The sequence below is a fragment of the Grammomys surdaster genome, unplaced genomic scaffold (assembly GCF_004785775.1).
Source record: "Grammomys surdaster isolate TR1022 unplaced genomic scaffold, NIH_TR_1.0 206, whole genome shotgun sequence".
Classification (NCBI taxonomy): Eukaryota; Metazoa; Chordata; class Mammalia; order Rodentia; family Muridae; genus Grammomys; species Grammomys surdaster.
In genome coordinates this window covers 2973034-2996556 of record NW_021604651.1, presented here as the reverse complement: position 1 = coordinate 2996556, position 23523 = coordinate 2973034, and the positions used below count along the sequence as shown (strand labels likewise).

Sequence of the window (23523 nt, the reverse complement as noted above, 5' to 3'; positions counted from 1 at the left end):
TGTGGATGTGGATGTGGATGTGGATGTGGATGTGGATGTGGATGTGGGGAACTGGACTCAAATCCTCCAGAAGATAGCCATAAAGGAAATTCTGAATGAAAAATATACATCATACAGTATAAGGAAAGCAAATATAAAGATATAATTTAAAGGAGGAACCTCTAGAGAGATGTGTTTCACAAGGTAAAATACATAGACACAAAAGGTTCTATACCCAGGAAAGCCCCCTTATCTGAAACAGATTTTCTATTTATATCTGCACTACTCTGATTTCTTGCTGAGTCACAGTTTGGAGTGTCCTTCCAATCACACGAACACCATTTTGTTTTTATTTTTATTCTCCATTTTTTCTATTGTTGCTATGCTTTATCCATTTTAACTTAAGCTTAAGCAGTTATTTAGTGTTTTTTTAATTAATTTTTAATTTGTTCTTTCAAAATCTAAGACTAGAAAACAAAATGAGAGCTGTTTTAGGGTACTTAAAAGATGTTGGTGAAAAGAAGATGCAGATTTGATATACTTGTCACAGATATGTAACACAGCGAGTCCACTGAACTTGTAGGACTAGATTTTGCTGCAGATGAAAGCTGGAATGAGCTTTGTAATTTCTGGAGCTATTGGGCTTGGAGGAACAAATTTCATGAGTTGCTCATCACTGGAGGAATTGAAACAAAGGAAGGATAACTATGCAGGAAGACCACTGTGATTCAAGGGGGATTGGATTGAGTTACCAAGGAAGTTCTAGTGCACATCACAGCATTGTGATGAAAGACATTGTGTTCTATGTTCATGAAAGCAAATATGGGCATTTCCACATGTCTGAATCCTTTAAATCTAAAAAATAAAGTAGGAGAGTCGCTTGCTTATGAACCAGTTATAATCACAGTAATAACCCCATTATAGACACTTTCAAATGTACTCATTTTCAGTTTTCTTTAAACCTGATTATGTTTAGCTAAAAACCTGTACTTGTTACTTAGTTTTAAGGAATTTGTAAGAAAAAATGATTATTGTGAGTTTTCTTCTTCACCATACCATACCTGTTACTGCTAAACTTCCTTCCTGTGGAAACTGGTCAGCAAAATGGCTCCCTAGATTTCATTTGCAGCTGTAAAAGGAGCAAAAAACAGAGTAGTGATTTTCACAGACAACAATCAAAGAGGCATGAGAAGTGATTAACAACTCAGAGTAAGGCCTCTGAGAATGTATCCACGAGGAAATTATGCTTTCTGGATGCCACTACCATGGCTTTCAGTTTGAACAGGGACAGGAAGAGAAGTGAGAATCCATGTACTTGCTTAGCAGTTGCCTTTCTCACCTTCTAAAACAGGAGGTAAAAGCATTGGAAAATTACAAAATTAACCATCAGTGGGTTGGCTCCAAAGTCCAAGCTAATGTCACATGTTTATAATGTAGCAGACAGCCCAAAGGTGGGGACAGGTATGGATTCAGTGTTGAGCCATTGAGCCACATGTCGTGCAGTATACCTTTGTAAATAGCATATATCTGCCCGTTGGTTTTTGTTTTTGCTCTTTGTTTTCAGTTTTCATTCCACAGATGGCTGCATTCCTGGTTTGTTGCCTTCCACCTCAGTCTGCCATTGGTCTGGAAAAGGAGACCTGAGGATGCAATGACCACTTTGTCATCTGACAGGTGGCCAAAATAACATACTTATGAGCTGCTAGGCTTACAAGTGTATCTGCAAGTTTACTCAACAAACACCAGTGCCTATTTATTAAAAAAACCATTGTCAACTAAAAGTACTCATATCTAATAAGTCAGTAATAGTGTAATTTGTCTGCTTTTAGTAAAAAGCCATACCAGAGAACATTAAGGGATATGAAAAACAGCACTTGTATACATTTATAGGAGTGTATATCTACTATGTACATTATATATACATCATATATGATTTTTGTTGCACATGAACATATTGTCTACTACATATAACTCTATTTGCCTATTAATTGTTCTGTTTTTTATCTTTTCATTAAAGTATTACTCCAGACAAAGTATTGTACCATGGATTAAGACTGTAGGAATAATTTTCATTTAGTTTCTCTAAAAGCTTTCCTGTTATTTTCTCTTTCCAGGATCTATGAATAAAACTTTCCTTTGACCCAGAATAATCTAATTTCTTACCTATCACTTTCTATCAGCTTAGTTAATGCTTATTCATATCTTAGCTCTGTTAATTTTTATTTGCTTATTTATTATTGTGTCTATCACTGGATTTATTTTTGTGTGTATTTGTGTATATATTTGTACACATGTGCCAAGCCTAAGGCTGTTTTCAGACTTGATGTTCATTTTAACACTCTGAATCATCTTACTGCCCTGTCATTCTTTGCCCTATTTATGACCGGGTTGTTGGCTTAAGAAGCCAAACTGTTTCTGTCTTTATCATTCTAGGGTATCCACTGCCCAGCATTGAGAGCAGATACAGGGAGTTTGATTTGCTTATTGTTTTACTTTTTCCTCTTAGATGAAGAAATAAAAAAGTTTTATCTTCAAGTCAGTTAGGTCTGGTTGATGGAGTGGCCAAACCAGCAAACATTGTGATGCATGCTAAGATGTCAGTATCCATTAGGTAATCTGGAAGCCTAGCAAATAGGCATCTATCTCACTCTAGATTGGTCTCCAAGAATATTCTGGAGGAATGTAGATGTAAAATATATAAAATGAGAGAAAGCAGCTAATCAATTTAACAGGGTTGGTAGGATAAGAGAGTTATATTCAAACAAAATGAATGTGAAACCAATCCAACATGTTCATTAGCCAATAAACAGGAGAGACTGTTGAGAACTTTTAATAAGTGTCACATATCAGACTTAAGGAGATGAGAGTAGACCGAAGTAGGTCACATGGCACACTGAGTTTGGACTCTATTTTAAAAGCAACAGATAGTCATTGGAAATCCTTAGCACGGAAGTGATGATAAATTCATGATTTATGAAGGACATGTGAAGAATGGACTAGAGAGTGACTGTGAGAATACAGAACTGTCAGTTAAGAGGCTGGTGGATGGTCTCTATACTGGACACTTATTTGTTATGATCTAAGGTCACTTAGTAATAGAGAGGCTAATGGAAACTCAGGATGGTTGAATAATGCACTTACACATTTACTTAAACAAAACAGTATTTCAGCAGTTTCAGCACATGTTTACAGAATATAAAATCAAATATTTTAATGGTGTGTGTGTGTTTTCCATTATGTTAGCTAAAGGACACCATCTATGAATTTTCTTATACAGTATTGTGTGTGTTCACATTTTAAGCTTTGCCTAATCTGAATACGATTTTGTTTTAACATTTTAACATTGTTAATTTTATCATTTCTCAGATGGTTTGCTAGCTAGCACCATGTAGTAAGCGGTCCCCCCCTTTTTTTTCCATTGAACTTACATACCATTTTAAAAAATTTTAAAACATCTCATAATGTGTACTTAGATTTATTTTTACACAATTGTCATTCCATTATTTTTCAACATTTATAATAATTATATTTTTATATATAACAGTTCATGTTAGAATCTCCAACAAATTGGCCAATGGCCATGAAATGAAGTCTCATATTTAATGTGAGTTGAGTAGGAAAGGTTTTTTTGTGTGTGTGTTTAAATCTTTCATTATTCCAAGTTCCTACTACCTTAGAAACCATTCCTCACTCAACTCCCTGTCTTTCTGCTGGAGGTGGGCTCTACAAGTTCCCTCTCCTCACTGTAGGGCATTTCATCTAGGGCCCCTCCCTTTGAGTCCTGAGAGTCTCTCACCTCCCAGGTCTCTAATACATTCTGGAGGGTCCCCCCAATCTCCTACCCCTTGAGGTTGCCTGTTTTCATTCTTTCTTCTGGTCCTTAGGACTTCAGTCCTTTTTTCCCACCAGGTCATGTTCCCTTCTCCCCCTATCCTGTTTCCCTCCCAGGTCCCTCTCTCTTTCCCACCTTGTGGTTGTTTTCTTCTCCCTCCCAAGTAGGACTAAGGTGTCCTCTTTTGGGCCCTTCCACTTGTTGACTTTTTGAGTTCTGTGGACTGTAAATTGGGTATTCTGTACTTTTTGGGGGGCTAATATTTACTTACTTGTGAGCACAAAAAGAAAAAATAATTAAAATTTAAAAATTAAAAAAAGAAACAATTCATAAAAAATTGGTCTTAATATACTCCATGGAGTATTGACAGGTTGTATGTGGCTTGATGAAACAAAAGTGATATATTTAGTGTATTTTTCTGTACACTAGAAGAGGGTATTGAATACCATGGGACTGCAGTTACACACAATTGTAAGCGGCCATGTGGGTGTTGGGAACTGAACTGTGGACCTATGCTGGAGGATCCAGTGCTTTCACCCTTTGTATATCTAGTGTGGCTTCCAGTATTGTGTTTCATGGGATTCTTGGGTACACTATTGAGAGGATCTCTGCATCTATGTTTGTTTCCTGTCTTTTGAGTTGTTTTGCTTTTGTTCCTTTGGTTTTGTTTTATATTATTATACTATATTTTATTCTTCTCCTTTAGGACCTGGTTATTTTCTAGTAAGAGACAGAAAGGGGTAGATCCAGATGGAAGGAAAACTGGGGAGGAAGTAGAGAGAACTGATAATCAGGATAAGTTATATGAAAAAAAATATCTATTTTCAATAAAATAAAAGAAAAAAATGAAAGAAAAACAAATTTTCCTCATATGGTCTGAAAATAATTGTGTAACTTTGGAACTGTTTCTTTTTCTTAAATGTGAGCCAATTCACTTCAGCTATTTCAATTTTACCATTCATTTGTTCTCACTAAGATGTTTGTGAAACATTGTATGGTTCTTTCCTGTATTTGTCACTACATGGCTTTGACAAAAAACCCAGACACACACTTTGGCTCCTGATTACAGGATTTAGTTCATGGTAGCTTGGTCTCTCTTGTGTGACTGGATGCATAAAGCATATCACTGGATAAAATGTGTGTGAAGTTCTTTGTCTCATGGCAGTCAGGAAGCATGGAGGGGGCAAAAGACGGACTGGTGACAGATTGCATTCTTTAAGCACATATGTACAAGGACCAAGTTTCTTCAGCTAGAGTCTTCCTCATTCATTTAGCTTTGAATTAGTCCATTGATGATGTCAAAGGCTTTGTGATGCAACCATCTTTCAGTTGAGCAGCATTAACTAGACTCAGGTAGTTATTAATAGCAATAATAAGAAAAAAAAGTCAAATTTGGTGGCAATTGGGATTGGGGATCCCTAGGGACAATAGAAAGATGGTAGTGGTGGATGGATATAATAAAAATACAATGTATGAAAGGAGGAACTTTCAAAGATTTAAGAGAAAATACTTTTTAAACAGTGAAAGTCATTCTTCAAAAAGTGAGCCTTCCCAGTTCAATTTTCAAATACAAAGGTTCCATTTTCCAAGTTCCTTTTCAATATGTACCTGTGTCATTTTCCTTCAGTATGTTTTATTTTCTCAATTGTTGGTTGTACCTATTTTCATGTTCTATTTTGTTTTTTTTCCTTATGTTCAATATGGTTTTCTAGTTAACAATATTGTTCCTCTAATTAAGAGGAACAGGAAGTTTGATGTGGGGTTGTGTTTCCACTACGTCAGAACAGGTGCACCCATAGAGTCTTAATCGAAAAGGTTTATTTATTTATTTACTTACCTACCATTGTTGCTGAAGACACAAAGTCCGTTTTTATTTGTTTACCTGTGTTCTAAATGCTACAATTTCAGTTATGATTTTTTTCTTTAATTTAAGGGTACATATTGATTAGCTTTGAGCCACATAACATTTTCTTGTCACAACTTTCACTATTTGCAAATGCTTATTACTAATCTTTTCTTGTTGTTAGAAAATATTGTCTGAGCTGGGCAGTGGTGGCACACACCTTTAATCGCAACACTTGGGAGGCAGAGGCAGGCAGATTTCTGAGTTCAAGGTCAGCCTGCTCTACAGAGTGAGTTCCAGGACAGCCAGGGCTACACAGGGAGACCCTGTCTTGAAAAAAACATATTGTCTGGACAAATTATTTTAAAGGTATATAATGCAATATTTTTGCCAAGTAATTGAGAAGCTCATATATTTCTGTATATATGTACATAATTGCTTTGTTTTTGTTACTTTTGCTTTCAAATATTTTTAATGTATTTTTGTGTATTCCCGTTTTAATCTTGTCATCTCTTTGACTGGTATCCTTAATTCCGGACTCACCATTTTCAAGTATGGTTCTTCCTCTGTTGATTAATTAAGTGTACATCCTTCCCTTCTGCTTTTTAGCTTTCATCCATCCAAATCCTGCTCTTGTTTGACTATGCTCAGCTCTTTCATCTTCACTACCATTTTTATTCTATTACAGTTCATCTGCTGAGGCAGGGGGACACTTGCCATCATTTGTGGGCTTTTTCAACACCTCATTTTAATCAAACAGTCCCTCAAGAGAACTAAGAAATCATTTTCTGTACCTCCTAAGGTAGTGTGTATGCATCTGTGATAATCTAATCACAAGGTAATGTAATTATCAGCATGGCATCATGAGAGAAAAGAAAATGTATACGGATCTTGGCATCCTTAGATATAATACAAATGAAGCCTGAAAAGATTGATGATGCTTTACAACAAGGATGAATGCTATGAAAAAGGGGAGAAAGAAAGGATAGAAGGAAGGACTGGAAGAAAGGAGGGAGGAAGAATGGAAGGAAAGAAGGAAGGAAGGAAGGAAGGAAGAAAGAAAGCAAGAAAGAGAGAAAGAGAGAGACACAGAGAGAGAGAGAGAGAGAGAGAGAGAGAGAGAGAAGAAAGGAACAAAGAAAGAAATTCTCTATGGGTCAGGGATATTGCTAGTGATAGATATCAATGGATCAAAAAGTAAAACACTTTGTCTTCAAAATATTCCCAAGTAGTTTGGGATGGCTTGACAAACAGAGACAATAGGCTCATGCCACAGAGGAATAATCTATTTCATTTGTAGTTAAAGAATTCAAGCATCTAGGTAGGCCACTTTTTTAAAAGAGGTGAATGTGATTTTTATAACTTTGACTTTCCATTTGCCAATTAATAATAAACAATTTCATTATAATTTTTTTGAGGAAATATTTTCTTACAGCCCCAAATATCAAGCTCTTTTAGCATCTTGTGATATGGGAAGATAAGATTGTCTATATGTTTCAAGTGATTTACTGCAAGTAAGAGTTTTCTTCAATCACAGGTGAAGTGCTGGGATTCAGAACTGCAATACTTGTCTGAACTGAACTACTTTATGTCATCTTAGTTTTTAGATGAAGTATAAAATAGAGTTCTCATTATTGATTCATAGCATGTGTGCAGACATGAACTAATCATTAGTTTTAAATTTTCACTTTAAGAATTCTTCTTTCCTGATCTTGTTCAGTTTAATAATTACAGGGATAAAATCTCTACAATTAATTAAATACAATGCTTCAGAGAAGATTATCCTCCACAGGACACTACTTAAAGCAGCTCAGTTAACATTAGTAGTATGTTGTGTGCTTGAGTGAATCATTTAAAAACTGATAATTATTGCACTTTCAGGTACAGAGGTACTTTTGAAGCATCAAGGATTTCTTGTTATATAGAGTCCTGTACACACTGTAGTTTTAATTTGGTTGCCTCTGGTATATTTACTTACTGGTTATCATTTGGATGAATATATGAGTTGTAATACTATCAAGACAACATGGATGAGCCTACTGTATTGTCTTTATATCTGCATTCCACTTATTGGGGACATTTTCATTGCTATGAACAATTATTTTGCTCTTTGTTCAAAGACCCAAAGTCCTTGGATAATATGTTTTTTTTTTAAATCTAGAAGCAATCCATGGGAGATTTTTGGAAGTAAATATGAAAGATTATCAGATTACAGAAATATTTATTCTAACTTTAGTTTTTTTATAAGAATTTCATCATCAGAACATTTCATGATAATGAAGAATACAGCTATTAATACATGCACTATTATGCTTTGTATGGACTTAAGTTTTTAGTTATTCATAGTGATCATGATGTAGATACTAACCATTGACCGGCTTTTTCTCCATCTGGATTGAAATTATGAGTACTCAAGAAACTTTAAATGCTAGCCTCTGACAGCTTTCATTTTCTTTGTGTTTGCCAGTAGAAACCAGAGACAGTGAGGAGGCAAGGGTAGCAGGTGGCACCCACTACAGTTACATTCCTGATGCAGGCAGTGGTAATTATCAAACCTTAGCCATATAGCTCTGTGTCTGCTTAGGAAGTCCAAATTTCTCAACTTTTAACAACAGATGGTGTCACAATTCTGAGACTCTTGGTTCTAAAGACTAGGCAGTACCCTGAACTCTGGGAAACCAAAGCCCTCATTTCTCTTCTCTGAATCCTTAAGTCTTCTTATCCGTCTTTTGCCTCAACTTTCCACCCTTGCTTGCGGTCTCCTGTCCTTCCTGTCCTCACCTCTATCCAACTGTTCATCTGATTCTTCTTCAGCTGTCTAAAAGACTACTGCTTTGCCACTGTCACAGTGTGACTTGCTAACTGTTCAACGCTCAAATGTTAGGTCCACCATCCCTCTGCTGTGTCTGTCAAAATTGCTTGCTTTCTGTTTCCTTTTTTTGAAAAATCTGCAGCAAACCACTTGTTCGATATTTTATTAAAATATTACGTATTTGTTTGTTAAAGATGAATATTTTATTTATTTTCATTTTAAATGTTATTCCCTTGCCCAGTTTTCTGTTCAGAAACCTCCTACCCCATCCTTCCTCCCCCATCCCACCCACTCACTCCTGAATCCCTGCCTTGGCATTCCCCTACAGTGGTGCATTGAACCATCACAAGATCAAAAGCTTCTCCTCCCACTGATGCCCGACAAGGGCATCCCCTGCTACATATGCGGCTGGAGCCATGGGTCCCTCCATGTGTACTCTTTGGTTTGTGGTTTAGTCCCTCAGATCTCTGGGGAGTGGGGGAGCTCTGGTTGGTTGATATTGTTCTTCCTGTGGGGTGGAAAACCCCTTCAGGTCCTTCAGTCTTTTCTCAGTCTGGCAGTTTCTGCTTCCTTTTTAAGGTTGCTAAATGTTGGCAAGAAAATATTATATGAAGAAGCCCTGTATTGGTCCTAATATTGTAACGCCAGAAGGGACAACACAGATCACTAAATCAGTGAGCTTTAACAGCATCTATGTATACCCTGTGATCTTATTTGGACAGTCCTGGCTGAAGCTATATCTTTTTTCTTTTTTTTTGAATTTACAATTCATAAAGGTTTTATTCATGGATGCTTATGAAGGGTACATCTTGTTTTATAATGCTAAAACAAATCAAGTATCATTTTATCCTTATCATAGCTATCATTCATAGTGCAAAGCCTACACTGCACGACTTCATGATTCAGTGGTTCTTGAGGCACTAGTATAACTTTCTGTTTATAGGTCCATCTCCTAATATTGTATCAGAGAGATCAGAGAAAAGAGTCATGTTCTATTAGTCTCCAAGAAAAATATGGAACGCTTCACGAATTTGCGTGTCATCCTTGCGCAGGGGCCATGCTAATCTTCTCTGTATCGTTCCAATTTTAGTATATGTGCTGCCGAAGCGAGCACGAAGCTATATCTTAAGATGTTAAGGAAATCAGTCATGGCTACTATGTACTTTTCTCAAGGTACTTGTGACTTCCCTATGCTGATGTGACCCAGTTTACTACTTGACTGATAGGCCTTCTGCTTATGGTATTTAAAGCAGCAAGGGGATTTCCATCAGCTGCCAAGTAGTATATCAAAGTGCTCTATCCTTCAACACATTTTTTTTATTTAGAGAAAATTGGACAATAGGACTATGTATGATGAGAATTTAAAGAATTAACATCAATATCTTGTACATATTGTAGCAGCATTTCAATAGTATTCCAAGGAGAAGTGGGTCCCTCTTTCATGTGTCATATTGATTTTAGGAAGACATTTTGATGGAGGAAGTGGGAATGGATTTTCAGACATATAGTTATTATATCTGACAAGTATATTTTGATATGCCATAACTCATAAGAGGGTTAAGAGGAAGAAACAATAAATAATATCACATTAAAAGAAAGACAAAAATGATTAAGCAAAATAAGGACAAACTAGTGTACAGTGTCTTATATAATTATAAAAGCATTTCTGGAAGATCTCTTAGAGCAGGAGCCAAATTTCAATGAATATCCCCTATCTTGTTTGTCCTCTTAAATTCTAGGGATCTGATCAGATCAATACTATTGTTATCAGTTTTGTCTGATTTTATTCTTATGTTTTAACATAGAATATTTTATCATTAGATTTTTTAATTTACTTTTATTTCACTATAGTTTTAAGGATACTTTTGTCAAACTGACTTCTTAATTTGTTTTTAACAATCCTAAGACTATAGAAAGTCTTAAAGTATTTGATGTGTTTAGAGTTAATTGTAAAAATAATGTTCTTAATTATTCTGTTTTTTCCTTCTGGAGGGAAAGAACATCCCAAGGCCGATAGAGGTAAGGATAGCAAATTAAGCCACAGGCTACATAAATTTCTCTATACTAAAATAGAGTGTTAAAAAATAAAGGATGAAGATTTTTTAGAATGGTGGTCCTTCTGGGTCTTTCTGAAAGGAAAAGACAAGAAAAGAATTAGAATAATAGTCTGCCAAATAATGTATAAGATTATTCTTCAGTCTGTCTCAAACTTTTAAGTGATTTATTCTTTGATATATATTGATATGCACACATTTTCTCTCATAGTGAGTGAGTGTACAGGGGACATTAAAACTAACAACAAAGGAAAAATTCAAACTGAAGAAGTGTGACAATTAATATTGATTGTCAACTTGAAAAAAATCTAAAATCACCTAAGAAACAAACCTTTGGACTCCCCTTTGAGAATAGGAATAGATGAATTAAGGTGGGATGATCCACCTTGAATGTTGGTGTCACTATGCAATGAGTTGGGCTCTAGACTAAATAAAAAAGGAGAAAGGAGTCTAAGAACTAACATTTAACACTCTCAGTTCCTGCTGTTGATATCCCTATGTCCCTGTCATGATGGACAGAACTTTCAAACTATAAGCAAAATAAACCTTTCCTTTCTTAAAAATTTTCTTTTTCTCAGTCCTGTTTGATTTCAGAACTTCCTTATACAATGGATAACTTATAGAAGAAATGATATGTAAACTATAGGTATTGATTTCATCAAGTTAAAGGAGAGGCTGTAGCATGAATTCATTCCTCTTTGAATAATATCTTTCCTCCATATTTTCCCTCTGCCTATCCTGAACAAAGGGTCACACTGTGCTTCTGTTTATCCCATAATGCATGTCTGTAAGGTAGAGTTTCTTTTTCTAAGACAAGTGGGAATGAGTATGTATAAGAAAATAAAGACATTGATTTTTCTCTGCTCAGATTCCTGCTACTTTTTGGCTTCTTTCATTCTTGTGATTGAAAGAATACCAGTCATTATGGGCCAAGGACAAGGAAATGGGCTGCTAGGCAGGAATATGACATTGGCCAAGGACAAGGAAGTAGGGTTCATGCAGGAATCTGACATTAGACTAGAACAAAGAAGTTATCTCAGGCAGGAATCTAAATATTAGGCTAGAACAAAGAAGTAATTTCAGACAGAAATCTCAATTTTAGGCTAGAACAAGGAAGTAGGCTTCAGATGTGAAAATGATCTTGGGCTAGGCTAGGGAAGGAGGCTCAGATACTTTTGTCATCCTGATAAGCCCTTAGAAACAGTGATAACAGGAGTGTTGACGTAACTGGGTTTAATTCCTTTCTTTTTCTTTGACTATTTGTGTTTATTGTATTGCTTTTTCCTCAACTATTTGCATCTATTGTATTGTTAGACCCTCAACCTAGAACTGACCTTAATACATGCATGTAATCAAGATGGTATAAAAGCACAAAGGAAGAGGGGGTATAGGATAGGAGGTTCTAGGGAGGGGAAATGGGGAAAGGGGATGACATCTGTATTGTAAATAAATAAAATATCCAATAAAAAAATCCCAAAAAAGAATACCAGTCATTTCAAGTTCTACAATTTTATATACTTTTTAATGAAGTCTATCTAATTTGCATAATTTACTCTGTTATTCTATGATAGACAGTCTATTTCCAGTGGATAGCTTGATGCTTTTCCCCGTATATGCATATAGGTTATTTCTTTGGTAGGTATTTTCCAATTAATGAATGTCTAGTTTTGTATATGTGTCTGTATGTTCTCTAATGATTAGTAAAATCTTTAAGAAAATATCATTTGTGTTATTTAAATAACGTGGCATTAAAGAGAAAATTATTTTCTATATTATTCCTATTTAAACCTCCCACTCTGGAAGTAAGGGGGAAGAAAGGGAAGAATAAAAAGAAAAGTTTGGGGTAATGAAAATATTCTGAGATATTATAATGGTAATATGTTAATCAATGTAAAAGCCTAGCATGAAAGCTGAATTCTAATGTAAACTGTGACTTTTTTGTGACAATAGTTTGTTAGGGTAAAGTCATTGTATAACATGTAAACTCCTTCCATTGTAGACATATGATAAGAGAATCCATGCAATGCATGTGTGTATGTAGGGAGCAGTGAGAATATTTGGAAATATCTATGCTTTCTACACATTTTTATTCCAAACCTAATATTAGGCTATAGAATAGAGTCTTCTCAAAGATAAAAACAAAGAAACACACACACACACACACACACACAAAACCAAAAAACAAACCAGCGACAACAAACCATCAATTTTTTCTTAACATCTTAGATGCATGCAAATTAAATGAAAAAATCTCTAACTTAAATTCAGACTCTCAGAGACTGAACCACCAACCAAAGAACATATATGTGCTGGATCTAGGCCTTCCTGCACATATGTAGCATATAGGCAGCTTGGTCTTCATGTGGATTCTGAGCAACTGGAGTGGGGACTATCTCACAAGCTGTTGCCTGTATATGGGATATGTTCTTCTAGCTGAGCTGCCTTGTCTGGCCTCTGGGAGAGTTTGCACCTAACCTCACAGAGAACTTGCTAGGTCAAGTGGGGGAAACCCAGGGAGCGTCCCCACCCTCTCAGAAGAGAAGGGAAGGGGGAGTGTATGAGGGGGTGACTGACAAGAGGATGGTAAGAGAGACGTAAAGTGAATAATTAAAAAAGAGAACCTATACTCTACCAAATTGAAAGACTTAAAAGAGATGGATAAATTTCTTGATAAATCTATGTGGGAAATTTGGGGACTCAGGAAATACCTCTTTTGTTTCACTTACGTATTACCACTTTTAAAAATACATTTTTTTTTTTTTTGGTTTTTTGAGACAGGGTTTCTCTGTGTAGCCCTGGCTGTCCTGGAACAACTCATTCTGTAGACCAGGCTGGCTTCAAACTCAGAAATCTGCCTGCCTCTGCCTCCCAAGTGCTGGGATTAAAGATGTATGCCACCACTGCCCAGCTATATGTGTTTATTTTTAATTATGTGTATGTGTGTACCTGTGTGTAGGCATGGAACCATAAGAGCAGAGTCAGATTTTATTGAGTCTGAACTTAGAGGCTGTTCAGAACCACTTTATGTAGGTGTTGGGAATCAAGTGAGGTCCTCTTTGGGAATATTATATTATCTTAACCACGGAGCCATCTTTTCATCTGATAATTGCTGCCTCTTTAGGTATTTTGAAAGATATATACCTAATTACATATAGTTAATGTTGCTAAAATTTTTATTCTCCTTTACCTTTAGGACTGAAGTTCCAAGAAATTCAAGAAAGATTTGGTGAGGAATTCTTTAAGATATGCTTTGACGAGAATGAGAGAGTCCTTCGAGCTGTAGGTGGCACATTGCAGGACTTCTTCAATGGCTTCGATGCATTGTTGGAACACATTAGGACTTCTTTTGGGAAACAGGCCACTCTAGAGTCATCATCTTTCCTATGCAAAGAGCTTCCTGAAGGTACTCTCATGCTCCACTACTTCCATCCTCACCATACGGTGGGCTTTGCAATGCTGGGAATGATTAAGGCTGCAGGAAAGAGAATCTATCACTTAAATGTGGAAGTTGAGCAAATTGAAAATGAGAAATTGTGCTCTGATGGTTCAAACCCAAGCAATTGTAGCTGTCTTACTTTCCTCATCAAAGAATGTGAAACTACTGAGATCACAAAGAACATTCCACAAGGTACTTCCCAAGTTCCTGCCGACCTCAGAATCAGCATCAACACCTTCTGCAGAGCCTTTCCCTTCCATTTGATGTTTGACTCCAACATGGTGGTCCTTCAGCTTGGGGAGGGCCTACGGAAACAGCTTCGATATGACACTCACAAAGTGCTGAAGTTTGAGGACTGCTTTGAGATTGTTTCTCCAAAGGTTACTGCCACTTTCGATAGAGTCTTGCTACGATTGTCTACCCCATTTGTGATAAGAACCAAGCCGGAAGCTTCTGGTACTGAGAATGAAGATAAAGTAAGTAATTATGTACTCCAGATGGGTGATTGGATCTAGTAGAATGGATAGTTATTTCAATAAATTATATATCGGTTGTAGTTGTAATTATTTATGCAAAAGAGCTTTAAGTGCCATTTAGAAGATTACTGGTCTCTGGATGTATGTAGAAAGTTTTGGATGTATTCCCAGGCTTTTTACATTTCATTTGTTAATTTATTTCACCACACTAAAAGAAGACACTTGTTAATACTAACCACAGCAATTACAAAATGATAGGAGTCAGTAAAAATCCAGCATTATCAGCTCGTGAGTATTTCCATGTACTGACTCTAATTGTGAGAGAAATTTCAATACTGTTGGGTTGTCTGGCTTATCTAAGCAAACAAAGATAAAAACATGGTTTGTTGTGATTATCATCTCTTTGAAATTTCACAGTCTTTGAACACTCCCATTTATGTTATGAGTATGTGCTAAGGAAAAGAAAAACATATCCTCTGTAGGCTGGACATGGACTAATTAAACTTTAGTATTCAAATTGAGACTTCTTTTTTTAAACAACTTCACTACTTGAGAGAACACAATGCATTGTATTTTTGTGTAGATTTTTATCTTTTGAGTTTTCATTTGGAAATCTGGGCCATAAAACTGTAAGTAGCTAATGAAAAGATACTAGAAATAAAACTGAAAATAGTTGAGTTCCAGTAACATTTGTCTCTCAGATACAGTTTTTCTTAAAAAAAAAATCTGGCAGTAATGCAGTATGAAATATAAGGAAAATCAGTTGTGACTACTTTTACCTTTTTGGTGATATATACTTTAGTAATTCATAGGAAAAATTATGTTAATTTTTGGGTGGATGTTTGAATTTGTACTCATTTAGTTTCCAATAAGGTACTTTCAGTCTATTTCTCTATCACAGTAAACAGAGCTATTTTGGGCCATTCCCCAGGATTATACATAATTTGGGGGAACTCTGTGATTTTTAGAATGTACAAGAAGGAAGGTGGTAGAAGAAACAAAAATTGAGTAAATGAATAATTTACCCATGTTCTGATGCGAATACAATGATAGATCAAAGAAGAAACGGCTTCTAGAAACCATAACTAATGAATTTTAGTCTTTATTGTTGACTAGTTTTATAATTTTGTAGTTTGATGGAGAATTTTAAACAAAGCATTTAAGAAAGATAGAAAGATGTACATTTATTTCAAGTGGCTGAATCAAGTGATCTAGAAGATTCATCATAACATTTTTGTCATACAAGTCCTATAGTTTGAAATAACCTGAAGGTAGACTTGAGTTCCCACTTAGCACATTTAGATATTTCAGTTTAACTCATTGATACTATTGGTCCTAATAATATTTGTGATCACAAAAAGACATTGTGTTAATATTTTAACATGTATGTTATGTATTTGACGAGCTCTATAAAGTCTGAAGCCTTTTCAGAATGGATGACACTTATTAAATGTGTATTTTTGTCTACATTTGGAGTTACAGTAAACCTATAGCTATTCTTTTTTGTTTAGATACTATTGAAACTGTCCGTTTTGTTTTATAAAAGTTCAATATTTGGCTAAGGGATTTTGAAGCAATTTTAGCCTTTAAATTAAATTTAGTCTTTTCAAATTTATCTGAATGAGAACTTATTATAAATGTCAATTTAATTCTTCTATAGATTTAAGAAACAAATCTACAATTTAAGGATACTGTGTCAGACTTTTCACATATTTCACTGTGCTTGGATTTGTATTTAATTTGTGTACCCAGATAATAAATAGAATAATGAGATGATGGCTCAAATGTCAGGGCCTGCCAACTCAAATAATAAGGAACTGTGCTCACTGAGAGAATGCAATGTCAGGCCCCGCCAACTCAAATAATAAGGAACTGTGCTCACTGAGAGAATGCAATTATCATTTAAACATGTCCGTGATGGTTTGAAAATAATGTGATAGCAGGATTTGTAGTTAGAATGAGATAGTAATCTGCTCAACCTTACATTTATATTCTTGTTCACTCGCTTATATTTGCCAGAATGGGGAATTTGTGAGGCTATAGTTGTTCCCAGTTGAACATTACATAGTTAATGGCATAGCTTCTTGAACAGTGAATAACCGTTTTATTTAGTATGTCACCAAATACACTGTACATAGTGTTTTTTTAATATGCAAGGAGGAAAGAAAATCTGACTTGAAAATTATGTGCTTCTTGTTAAATTTGACCTTAATATGAATCATTTCCTCATAAAAGCTGTCCTTGATTCATTACTGCATGTGCCTGGAGCTTATGCTTCTTTAGTGAGCCTTCATAAGAAAGTACCATTTTAAGTATTCTATATTATTTTGTCTATTTCATTTCTTTATTTTTAAAGACTCTATTATCACATCCTACACTGAAGTCTTTTATTATTAACTCTTTTGGGAGTAAGCATTAAATAGTAATGAACTCTCAGCTGCTGATAAAATGATAAATCCAATAGTTGAGCTAGGTGATGCTAAAATATTTGCAGAGCTAAAATGCTTTCTATAAACCATGGTAATTGTCATTTTGCCTTCTTAGTCCCTGGTTAAGTGTAGGGCTGAATTGAAAATGCTCATGAGTGATTTCCTGAGACATTAATGAAATAAAGCCAGCACCTTCAACTCTGAATTATGCTCTTAGTCCTCCTGTATGAGTTATCAATGTGTAAGGATGGCAACTTTCTTAAGTTTACCTTCCCTTTCACCTTTTTCTTTCCATATTGTAAGTTTTAATTGGTGCTTGCTTACATTTTCAGAGATTTACTCTATTGTCATCATAGTAGTGAACATGGTGATCTGCAGGCAGACATGGTACTGAAAAAGTATCTGAGAGTTCTATATCTAGATCTTCTGTAGGTGGCAAGAAGAAAGAAAGCCACTGGACTTGGCTTGGTTACTTCAAACTTCAGATCCCACTGCCAGTGACATATTTATACCAAGGAGACCACATATACTCCAATAAGGTACAATTCCTACTCCATCTGAAGTAGTGCTACTCCCTGATGGCTAAGCATTCAAAGATATGAACCTATCAAGGGTCATTCTTATTCAATCTACCAGATTTTAATCCCTGGTCCCCATAGGCTTACAGATATATCATAATGCAAAAATGCATCCATTCCAACTTCAAATGTCATAGTCTACCACAGTTCAACATTTTAAGAGTTGAAAATTTAGTCTCTTTTGAGATTTAAAACAACTTCTTACTGTAATCTCCTGTAAAATCAGAATAAAAAAGCAGTTCAAAGACTTCCAATATACAGTAGCACATGATATCTGTCTATCTATCTATCTATCTATCTATCTATCTATCTATCTATCTATCTATCTATCTATCATCTGTCTGTCTGCATGTCTATCTCCAGCGAAAAGTGAGCATACTGAGGAAATACTGGATCAGAACAAAATCTAAAATCAGCAGAGCCAATTCCATGAGTCTGCATCTCCATGTGATCCTAAAGTACTTTTAAGTCTCCAACTCCTTTCAGCTTTGTTGATGCTACATACTTCTCCTTTTGGAATGATTCCACATCCTGTGTGTAGCTCTTTTTGGCAGGTATCACATGATTCTGGCTTTTCCAAAATTTTGGGGTCTCCAAGGCAATCCAAAGTTCACCTTCACAGCTTCAGCCAATGGCCTCTCTGGTGCTCCATGCAGAGACACTCCAGACATATGCCTAGCCTCTGTGGCTTTCCTTAGCCACACAGGGAGACTCAACAACCCGTTTCTTGTATCGTTGGTATTAAAGCCCAAATCACATGGCTGAAGTTGTAAAATTCTTCTGACTGCTGGGGCTGAAACATGACCCTTTATTCAATTCCTTTAGCATCAACTGTCTGTTTACCTCCTTTACTGCTTAATCTTTTCTTTAATTCCTTTCCACAAGTTGGAAGCTTAGCAGGTGGCTTCTTGCCCTGAGGTCACCACTCCTTTTATTCCATTTAGCATTAGGCTTTTCTTTAAAATTTTATCTACTTAAGTACTAAACTTAGCTCTATTATACTTTGGGGTATTCCTCGTCTCTTCAAAGTGCACATTTGTATTTTTCTTTGATCAACCTACTCCTTTTATTAATAGATCTACATAAGAGTGAGCACTAATTACCACACAACACAGATATCACTAGGCTGTCTTGAAAAATATATCTTAAATTTAGCCTCAGGCAGATTTTTTTTTTGGACCACGGAAAAAGGCAGCCATAGTTTCACCAAAATATCGTAAGAACAGTCTCTAGGCCACTTACTAATCTTTTTCTCCTTTGAAACTTCTTGAGCTGTGCTATCATAATCTGTGTGGCTCTCAGCTCCACTATCTTCTTACTAGAGTGTGCCTTTAAACTCCACCTAAAGGAATAAATTGCTTTCCTAATACAGTGTCCTAAAATCCATCACATTCTACCCTCAATAATCATGGTTATAGCTACACTCTACTCCCTGCTACTAACTTCTGTCCTATTCACTATTTTATTTTATTTCTATGAAGAGACACCACGACCATAGCAACCCTTATAAAGGAAAGTATTTAATTGAGGCTTGTTTACAATTTCAGAGATTGTTATCATGGCATAGAGTATGGTGGCATGGTGCAAGTCATGGTTCTGGAAAAGTACCTAAGGGTGCTAAATCTAGATCCATAGGGCACAGGAATAGAGACAGCCATCTATCCTGCCTTAGGTTTTAAACCTAAAGATCAACCTTTGGTGACACACTTCTTCATTCAACAGACACACCAACAAGAACACATCTTCTAATCTCTCCCAAACAGTGCCAATCCCTGATGGTAAAGCATTCAAATTTAGAAAACTATATGAGGGCTTCTTATTCAAACCATTATATAAAACTTCAAAAGATAATTTTTAAAATTTTATGTGTGAATGCTTTGCGGGCATGTATGTATATGCATCATGTGCCCACAGATGTCAGAAGAAGATATAGGACCCTGTTCTAGATTTACTTGCAAGCTACCATGCAAATTATGGGAATTCAATGAAGGCTCACTGGAAGAATAGAAATGCTCTTAAAGGCTGAACCATTTTTCTAGCCCATTATTGATTGTTTTTAAAACAATTCACCATCAATGAATATTCAGTTAGAAAGACATCTTTGGTTCTGATTTGATATCTTTCACGTCATTCACATCTATCATAGGTTAAATGGTCTGTGGTAAACTTGAAAAGAAGTTGGAGACTAACATTTCTTCATAGAAACATGAACCACTGAGAGATACTCTAAGGTTTACTTCAGTGGAACAGGCATTCATATAAAGAGTCCTGTTAGAAATCAGGGTTATGACCCATAAAGTCTTTCTCTGTGTTGTTAAGTCACAATGCATGGAGAAAGTGCCAGCTGGCTCTAAGAGAGATATCTCAGGGGCATTGATTTTAGTTTAAGTGTATAAAATTTCTGTTATATTTTCTACTTGGAAATAAAGAAACCTAGAATACAATATTTGTACTCATTTATAAATCATGCTTAATACAGTTAAGTACTCTTCTCATCATTGTAACAAAATGCTTGTTAGAAAGAATTTGTAGAGGAAACATTTATTTGGGCTAACTTTATTTGGAGGGTTGCCATTCATTGTAGAAGGAAAGACATAGAAGAACCCATTGCTGCAGGAGATTGTGCTAAAGGCATCTCACAACTTTTTATTTATTTATTTATTTATTTATTTATTTATTTATTTATATGTTTTTATTACTTTTTTTTTTTTTACAGTCCAGTCATTAACTCTCTCCTGGTCTGCCCTCCCACAGGTCCTCATCTTATTCCTCCTCCCTGCTGTCTCCAAAACGATGTCCTTGTCCCTACTCCTATGCTCCATTTGTCTTCCCCACTCTCTGGGGCCTCTAATCTCTTGAGAGTTAGGTAAATCTTTTCTCACCGAGGCCAGAGCAGGCAGCCTTCTGCTGTTTAGGGTTTCAGACCAGGTCATGTACGCTGCCTGGTTGGTGGCTCAGTGGCTGAGATATCTCAGGGGTCCAGGCTAGTTGAGACTGCTCGTCTTCCTATTGGGTAGCCCTCTTCCTAAGCGTCTTCTAGCCTTTCCCTAATTCAACCACAGGCGTCCCTGACTTCAGTCTATAAGTATCAGCATCTTTTTCTGTCAGTTGCTGGTTGGGTCTCTTGGAGGAAAGCCATGCTAGGCTCCAGTCAGTAAGCACACCATAGCATTAATAACAGTGTCAGGTCCTGGAACCTCTCTCCCCTTCAGATGTATCCCAAGTTAAGCCTGTCACTGGACTGCCTTTCCCTCAGTCTCTTCTCCATTTTTGTCCCTGTAGTTCTTTTAAACAAGAACAATTCTGGGTCAGAGTTTTTGATTGTGGAATGGCAACCTTATCCCTCCACTTTATGCCCTGTCTTTCTACTGGAGGTGGGTTCTACAAGTTCCCTCTCCCTAGTATTGGGCAGTTCATCTAAGACTCCTTCCTTTCAGTCCTGAGACTGTTTTACCTCCCAGGTCTCTGATATATTCTAGAGGGTCTCTCCACCTCCCAACCCTGAAGTTGCATATTTCCATTCATTCTGCTGGCCCTCAGGGCTTCTCTCATGTTTTACCCCACCCCTAATATCTGATCATGTTCCCATTTTCCTCTCCTCCTCCTCTCTTTCACCCAGGTCTCTCCTTCCCTCTGCCTCCTGTGATTGCTTTCTTATCCTTCCCATGTGGGATTGAAGCACCCTCACTTGAGCCCTATGGCTTGATAACCTTCTTGAGTTCTGTGGATCGTATCCTAAGTATTGTTTAATTTTTGGCTAGTATCCACTTATCAGTGAGTACTTACCATGTACGTCCTTTTGAGTCTGAGTTACCTCAATCAGGATGATATTTTCTAGTTCCATCCATTTGCCTGCAAAACTCAGGATGTTCTTATTCTTTTTTTTTTTTTTTGCATTTTACTTCATATCTTTTTTTTTTATTGGATGTTTTATTTACATTTCCTATGTTGTCCCCTTACCCCATCCCCCACCCACCCAGGAACCCCCAATCCCCTCACCCCTCCTCCTTCTTCTCTGTGGATGTAACCTCTATCTAGCCCCCCCCCCACCTCCCCACCCTCAAAATTCCCACCCCCTGGGGCATCCAGCCTTCATGTGGTCAAGGTTCTCTTCTTCCACCTATGCCCAGCAGGGCCCTCCACTCTTACATATTCAACTGAAGCACTGGATCCCTCCCTAAGTGCTCCCAGGCTGGTGGTTTAGACCCTGGGAGCTGTGGTTGGTTGGTATTGTTGCTCTCCTCATGGTGCCGCAAATCCTTTCAGCTCTCCTTCAGTCTTCACTCTAACTCCTCTATTGAGAACCCCATGATCAGTTCAATGGCTAGTTGTGAGCATCTGCCTCTGAGTATGTCAGACTCTTGAAGACCTCTGAGGAGATATCCATATCAGGCTCTTATCAGCATGCACTTCCTGACTTCCACATCAGCCTCTACCTTTGGTGATTGCACATGGGATAGATACTCAGGTGGAGTGGTCTTGAAACGGACCCTCCTTCAGTTTCTGTCCCTCACTTTGTCTCCATATTTGCTCCCTTGAGTATTTTGTTGCTCCTTCTAAGAAGGACCGAATCACCCCCCACTTGGTCTTCCTTCTTTATGGGCTTCATGTGGCCTGTGAGTTGCATCTTGGGCATTTCAAGGTTCTGGGCTAATATCCAATAATCAGTGAGTGAATACCAAGTGTGTTCTTTTGTGATTGGCTTACCTCACTCAGGATGATAATTTCTAGTTCCATCCATTTACCTAGGAACCTCTCGAATTCATTGTTTTTAATAGCTGAGTAATACTCCATTGTGTAAATATACCACATTTTTTGAATCCATTCCTCAGTTGAAGGACATGTGGGTTCTTTCCAGCTCCTGGCTATTATAAACAAGGCTGCTATGAACATAGTTGAGCATATGTCCTTGTTATATGTTCGAGCATCTTCTGGGTACATGCCTAGGAGTGGTATAGCTGGATCCTCAGGTAATGCTATGTCCAATTTTCTGAGGAATCGCCAGACTGATTTACAAAGTGGTTGCACCATCTTTTTTTTTTATTGGATATTTTATTTACATTTCATATGTTATCCCCTTACCTCATCCCCCACCCACCCGGGAGCCCCCCCCCCCCCGGGCCCCCCCGGGGGGGGGCCGTGGATGTAACCCCCACCTACCCCCCCACCCCCACTTCCCCACCCTCAAAATTCCCACCCCCTGGGGGCGTCCAGCCTTCATGAGGTCAAGGATCTCTTCTTCCACCTGTGCCCATCAGGGCCCTCCACTCTTACATATTCAGCTGAAGCCCTGGATCCCTCCATAAGTGCTCCCAGGCTGGTGGTAGGACCCTGGGAGCTGTGGTTGGTTGGTATTGTTGCTCTCCTCATGGTGCCACAGACCCTTTCAGCTCCTTCAGTCCTCACTCTAACTCCTCCATTGAGAACCTCATGATCAGTTCAATGGTTAGTTGTGAGCATCTGCCTCTGAATATGTCAGACTCTTGAAGGCCTCTGAGGAGACATCCATATCAGGCCCTTATCGGCATGCACTTCCTGACTTCCACATCAGCATCTACCTTTGATGACTGCACATGGGATGGATACTCAGGTGGAAAGGTCTTGAAACGGACCCTCCTTCAGTTTCTGTCCCTCACTTTGTCTCCATATTTGCTCCCTTGAGTATTTTGTTGCTCCTTCTAAGAAGAACTGAATCACTCCCACTTGGTCTTCCTTTTTTATGAGCTTCATGTGGCCTGTGAGTTGCATCTTGGGCATTTCAAGGTTCTGGGCTAATATCCAATAATCAGTGAGTGAATACCATGTGTGTTCTTTTGTGATTGGCTTACTTCACTCAGGATGATAATTTCTAGTTCCATCCATTTACCTAGGAACCTCTCGAATTCGTTGTTTTTAATAGCTGAGTAATACTCCATTGTGTAAATATACCACATTTTTTGAATCCATTCCTCAGTTGAAGGACATCTGGGTTCTTTCCAGCTCCTGGCTATTATAAATAAGGCTGCTATGAACATAGTTGAGCATATGTCCTTGTTATATGTTCGAGCATCTTCTGGGTATATGCCTAGGAGTGGTATAGCTGGA

At 37.2% G+C, this 23523-nt stretch overlaps 1 protein-coding gene and 1 non-coding gene across 2 annotated transcripts in view; one reads left to right on the top strand and one right to left on the bottom strand.

Moving 5' to 3' along the window:
- Positions 1-23523, top strand: part of Gucy1a2 (guanylate cyclase 1 soluble subunit alpha 2) — a 326716-nt gene that overhangs the window by 63102 nt on the left and 240091 nt on the right. Inside the window, exon 4 of the mRNA XM_028771399.1 lies at positions 13714-14432. Coding sequence (XP_028627232.1) covers positions 13714-14432 — 719 coding nt within the window. The remainder of the gene's footprint in view (positions 1-13713; positions 14433-23523) is intronic.
- On the bottom strand, positions 9474-9580 carry LOC114624450. The gene has a single exon (XR_003711925.1). It is a non-coding gene; the product is annotated as a U6 spliceosomal RNA (small nuclear RNA).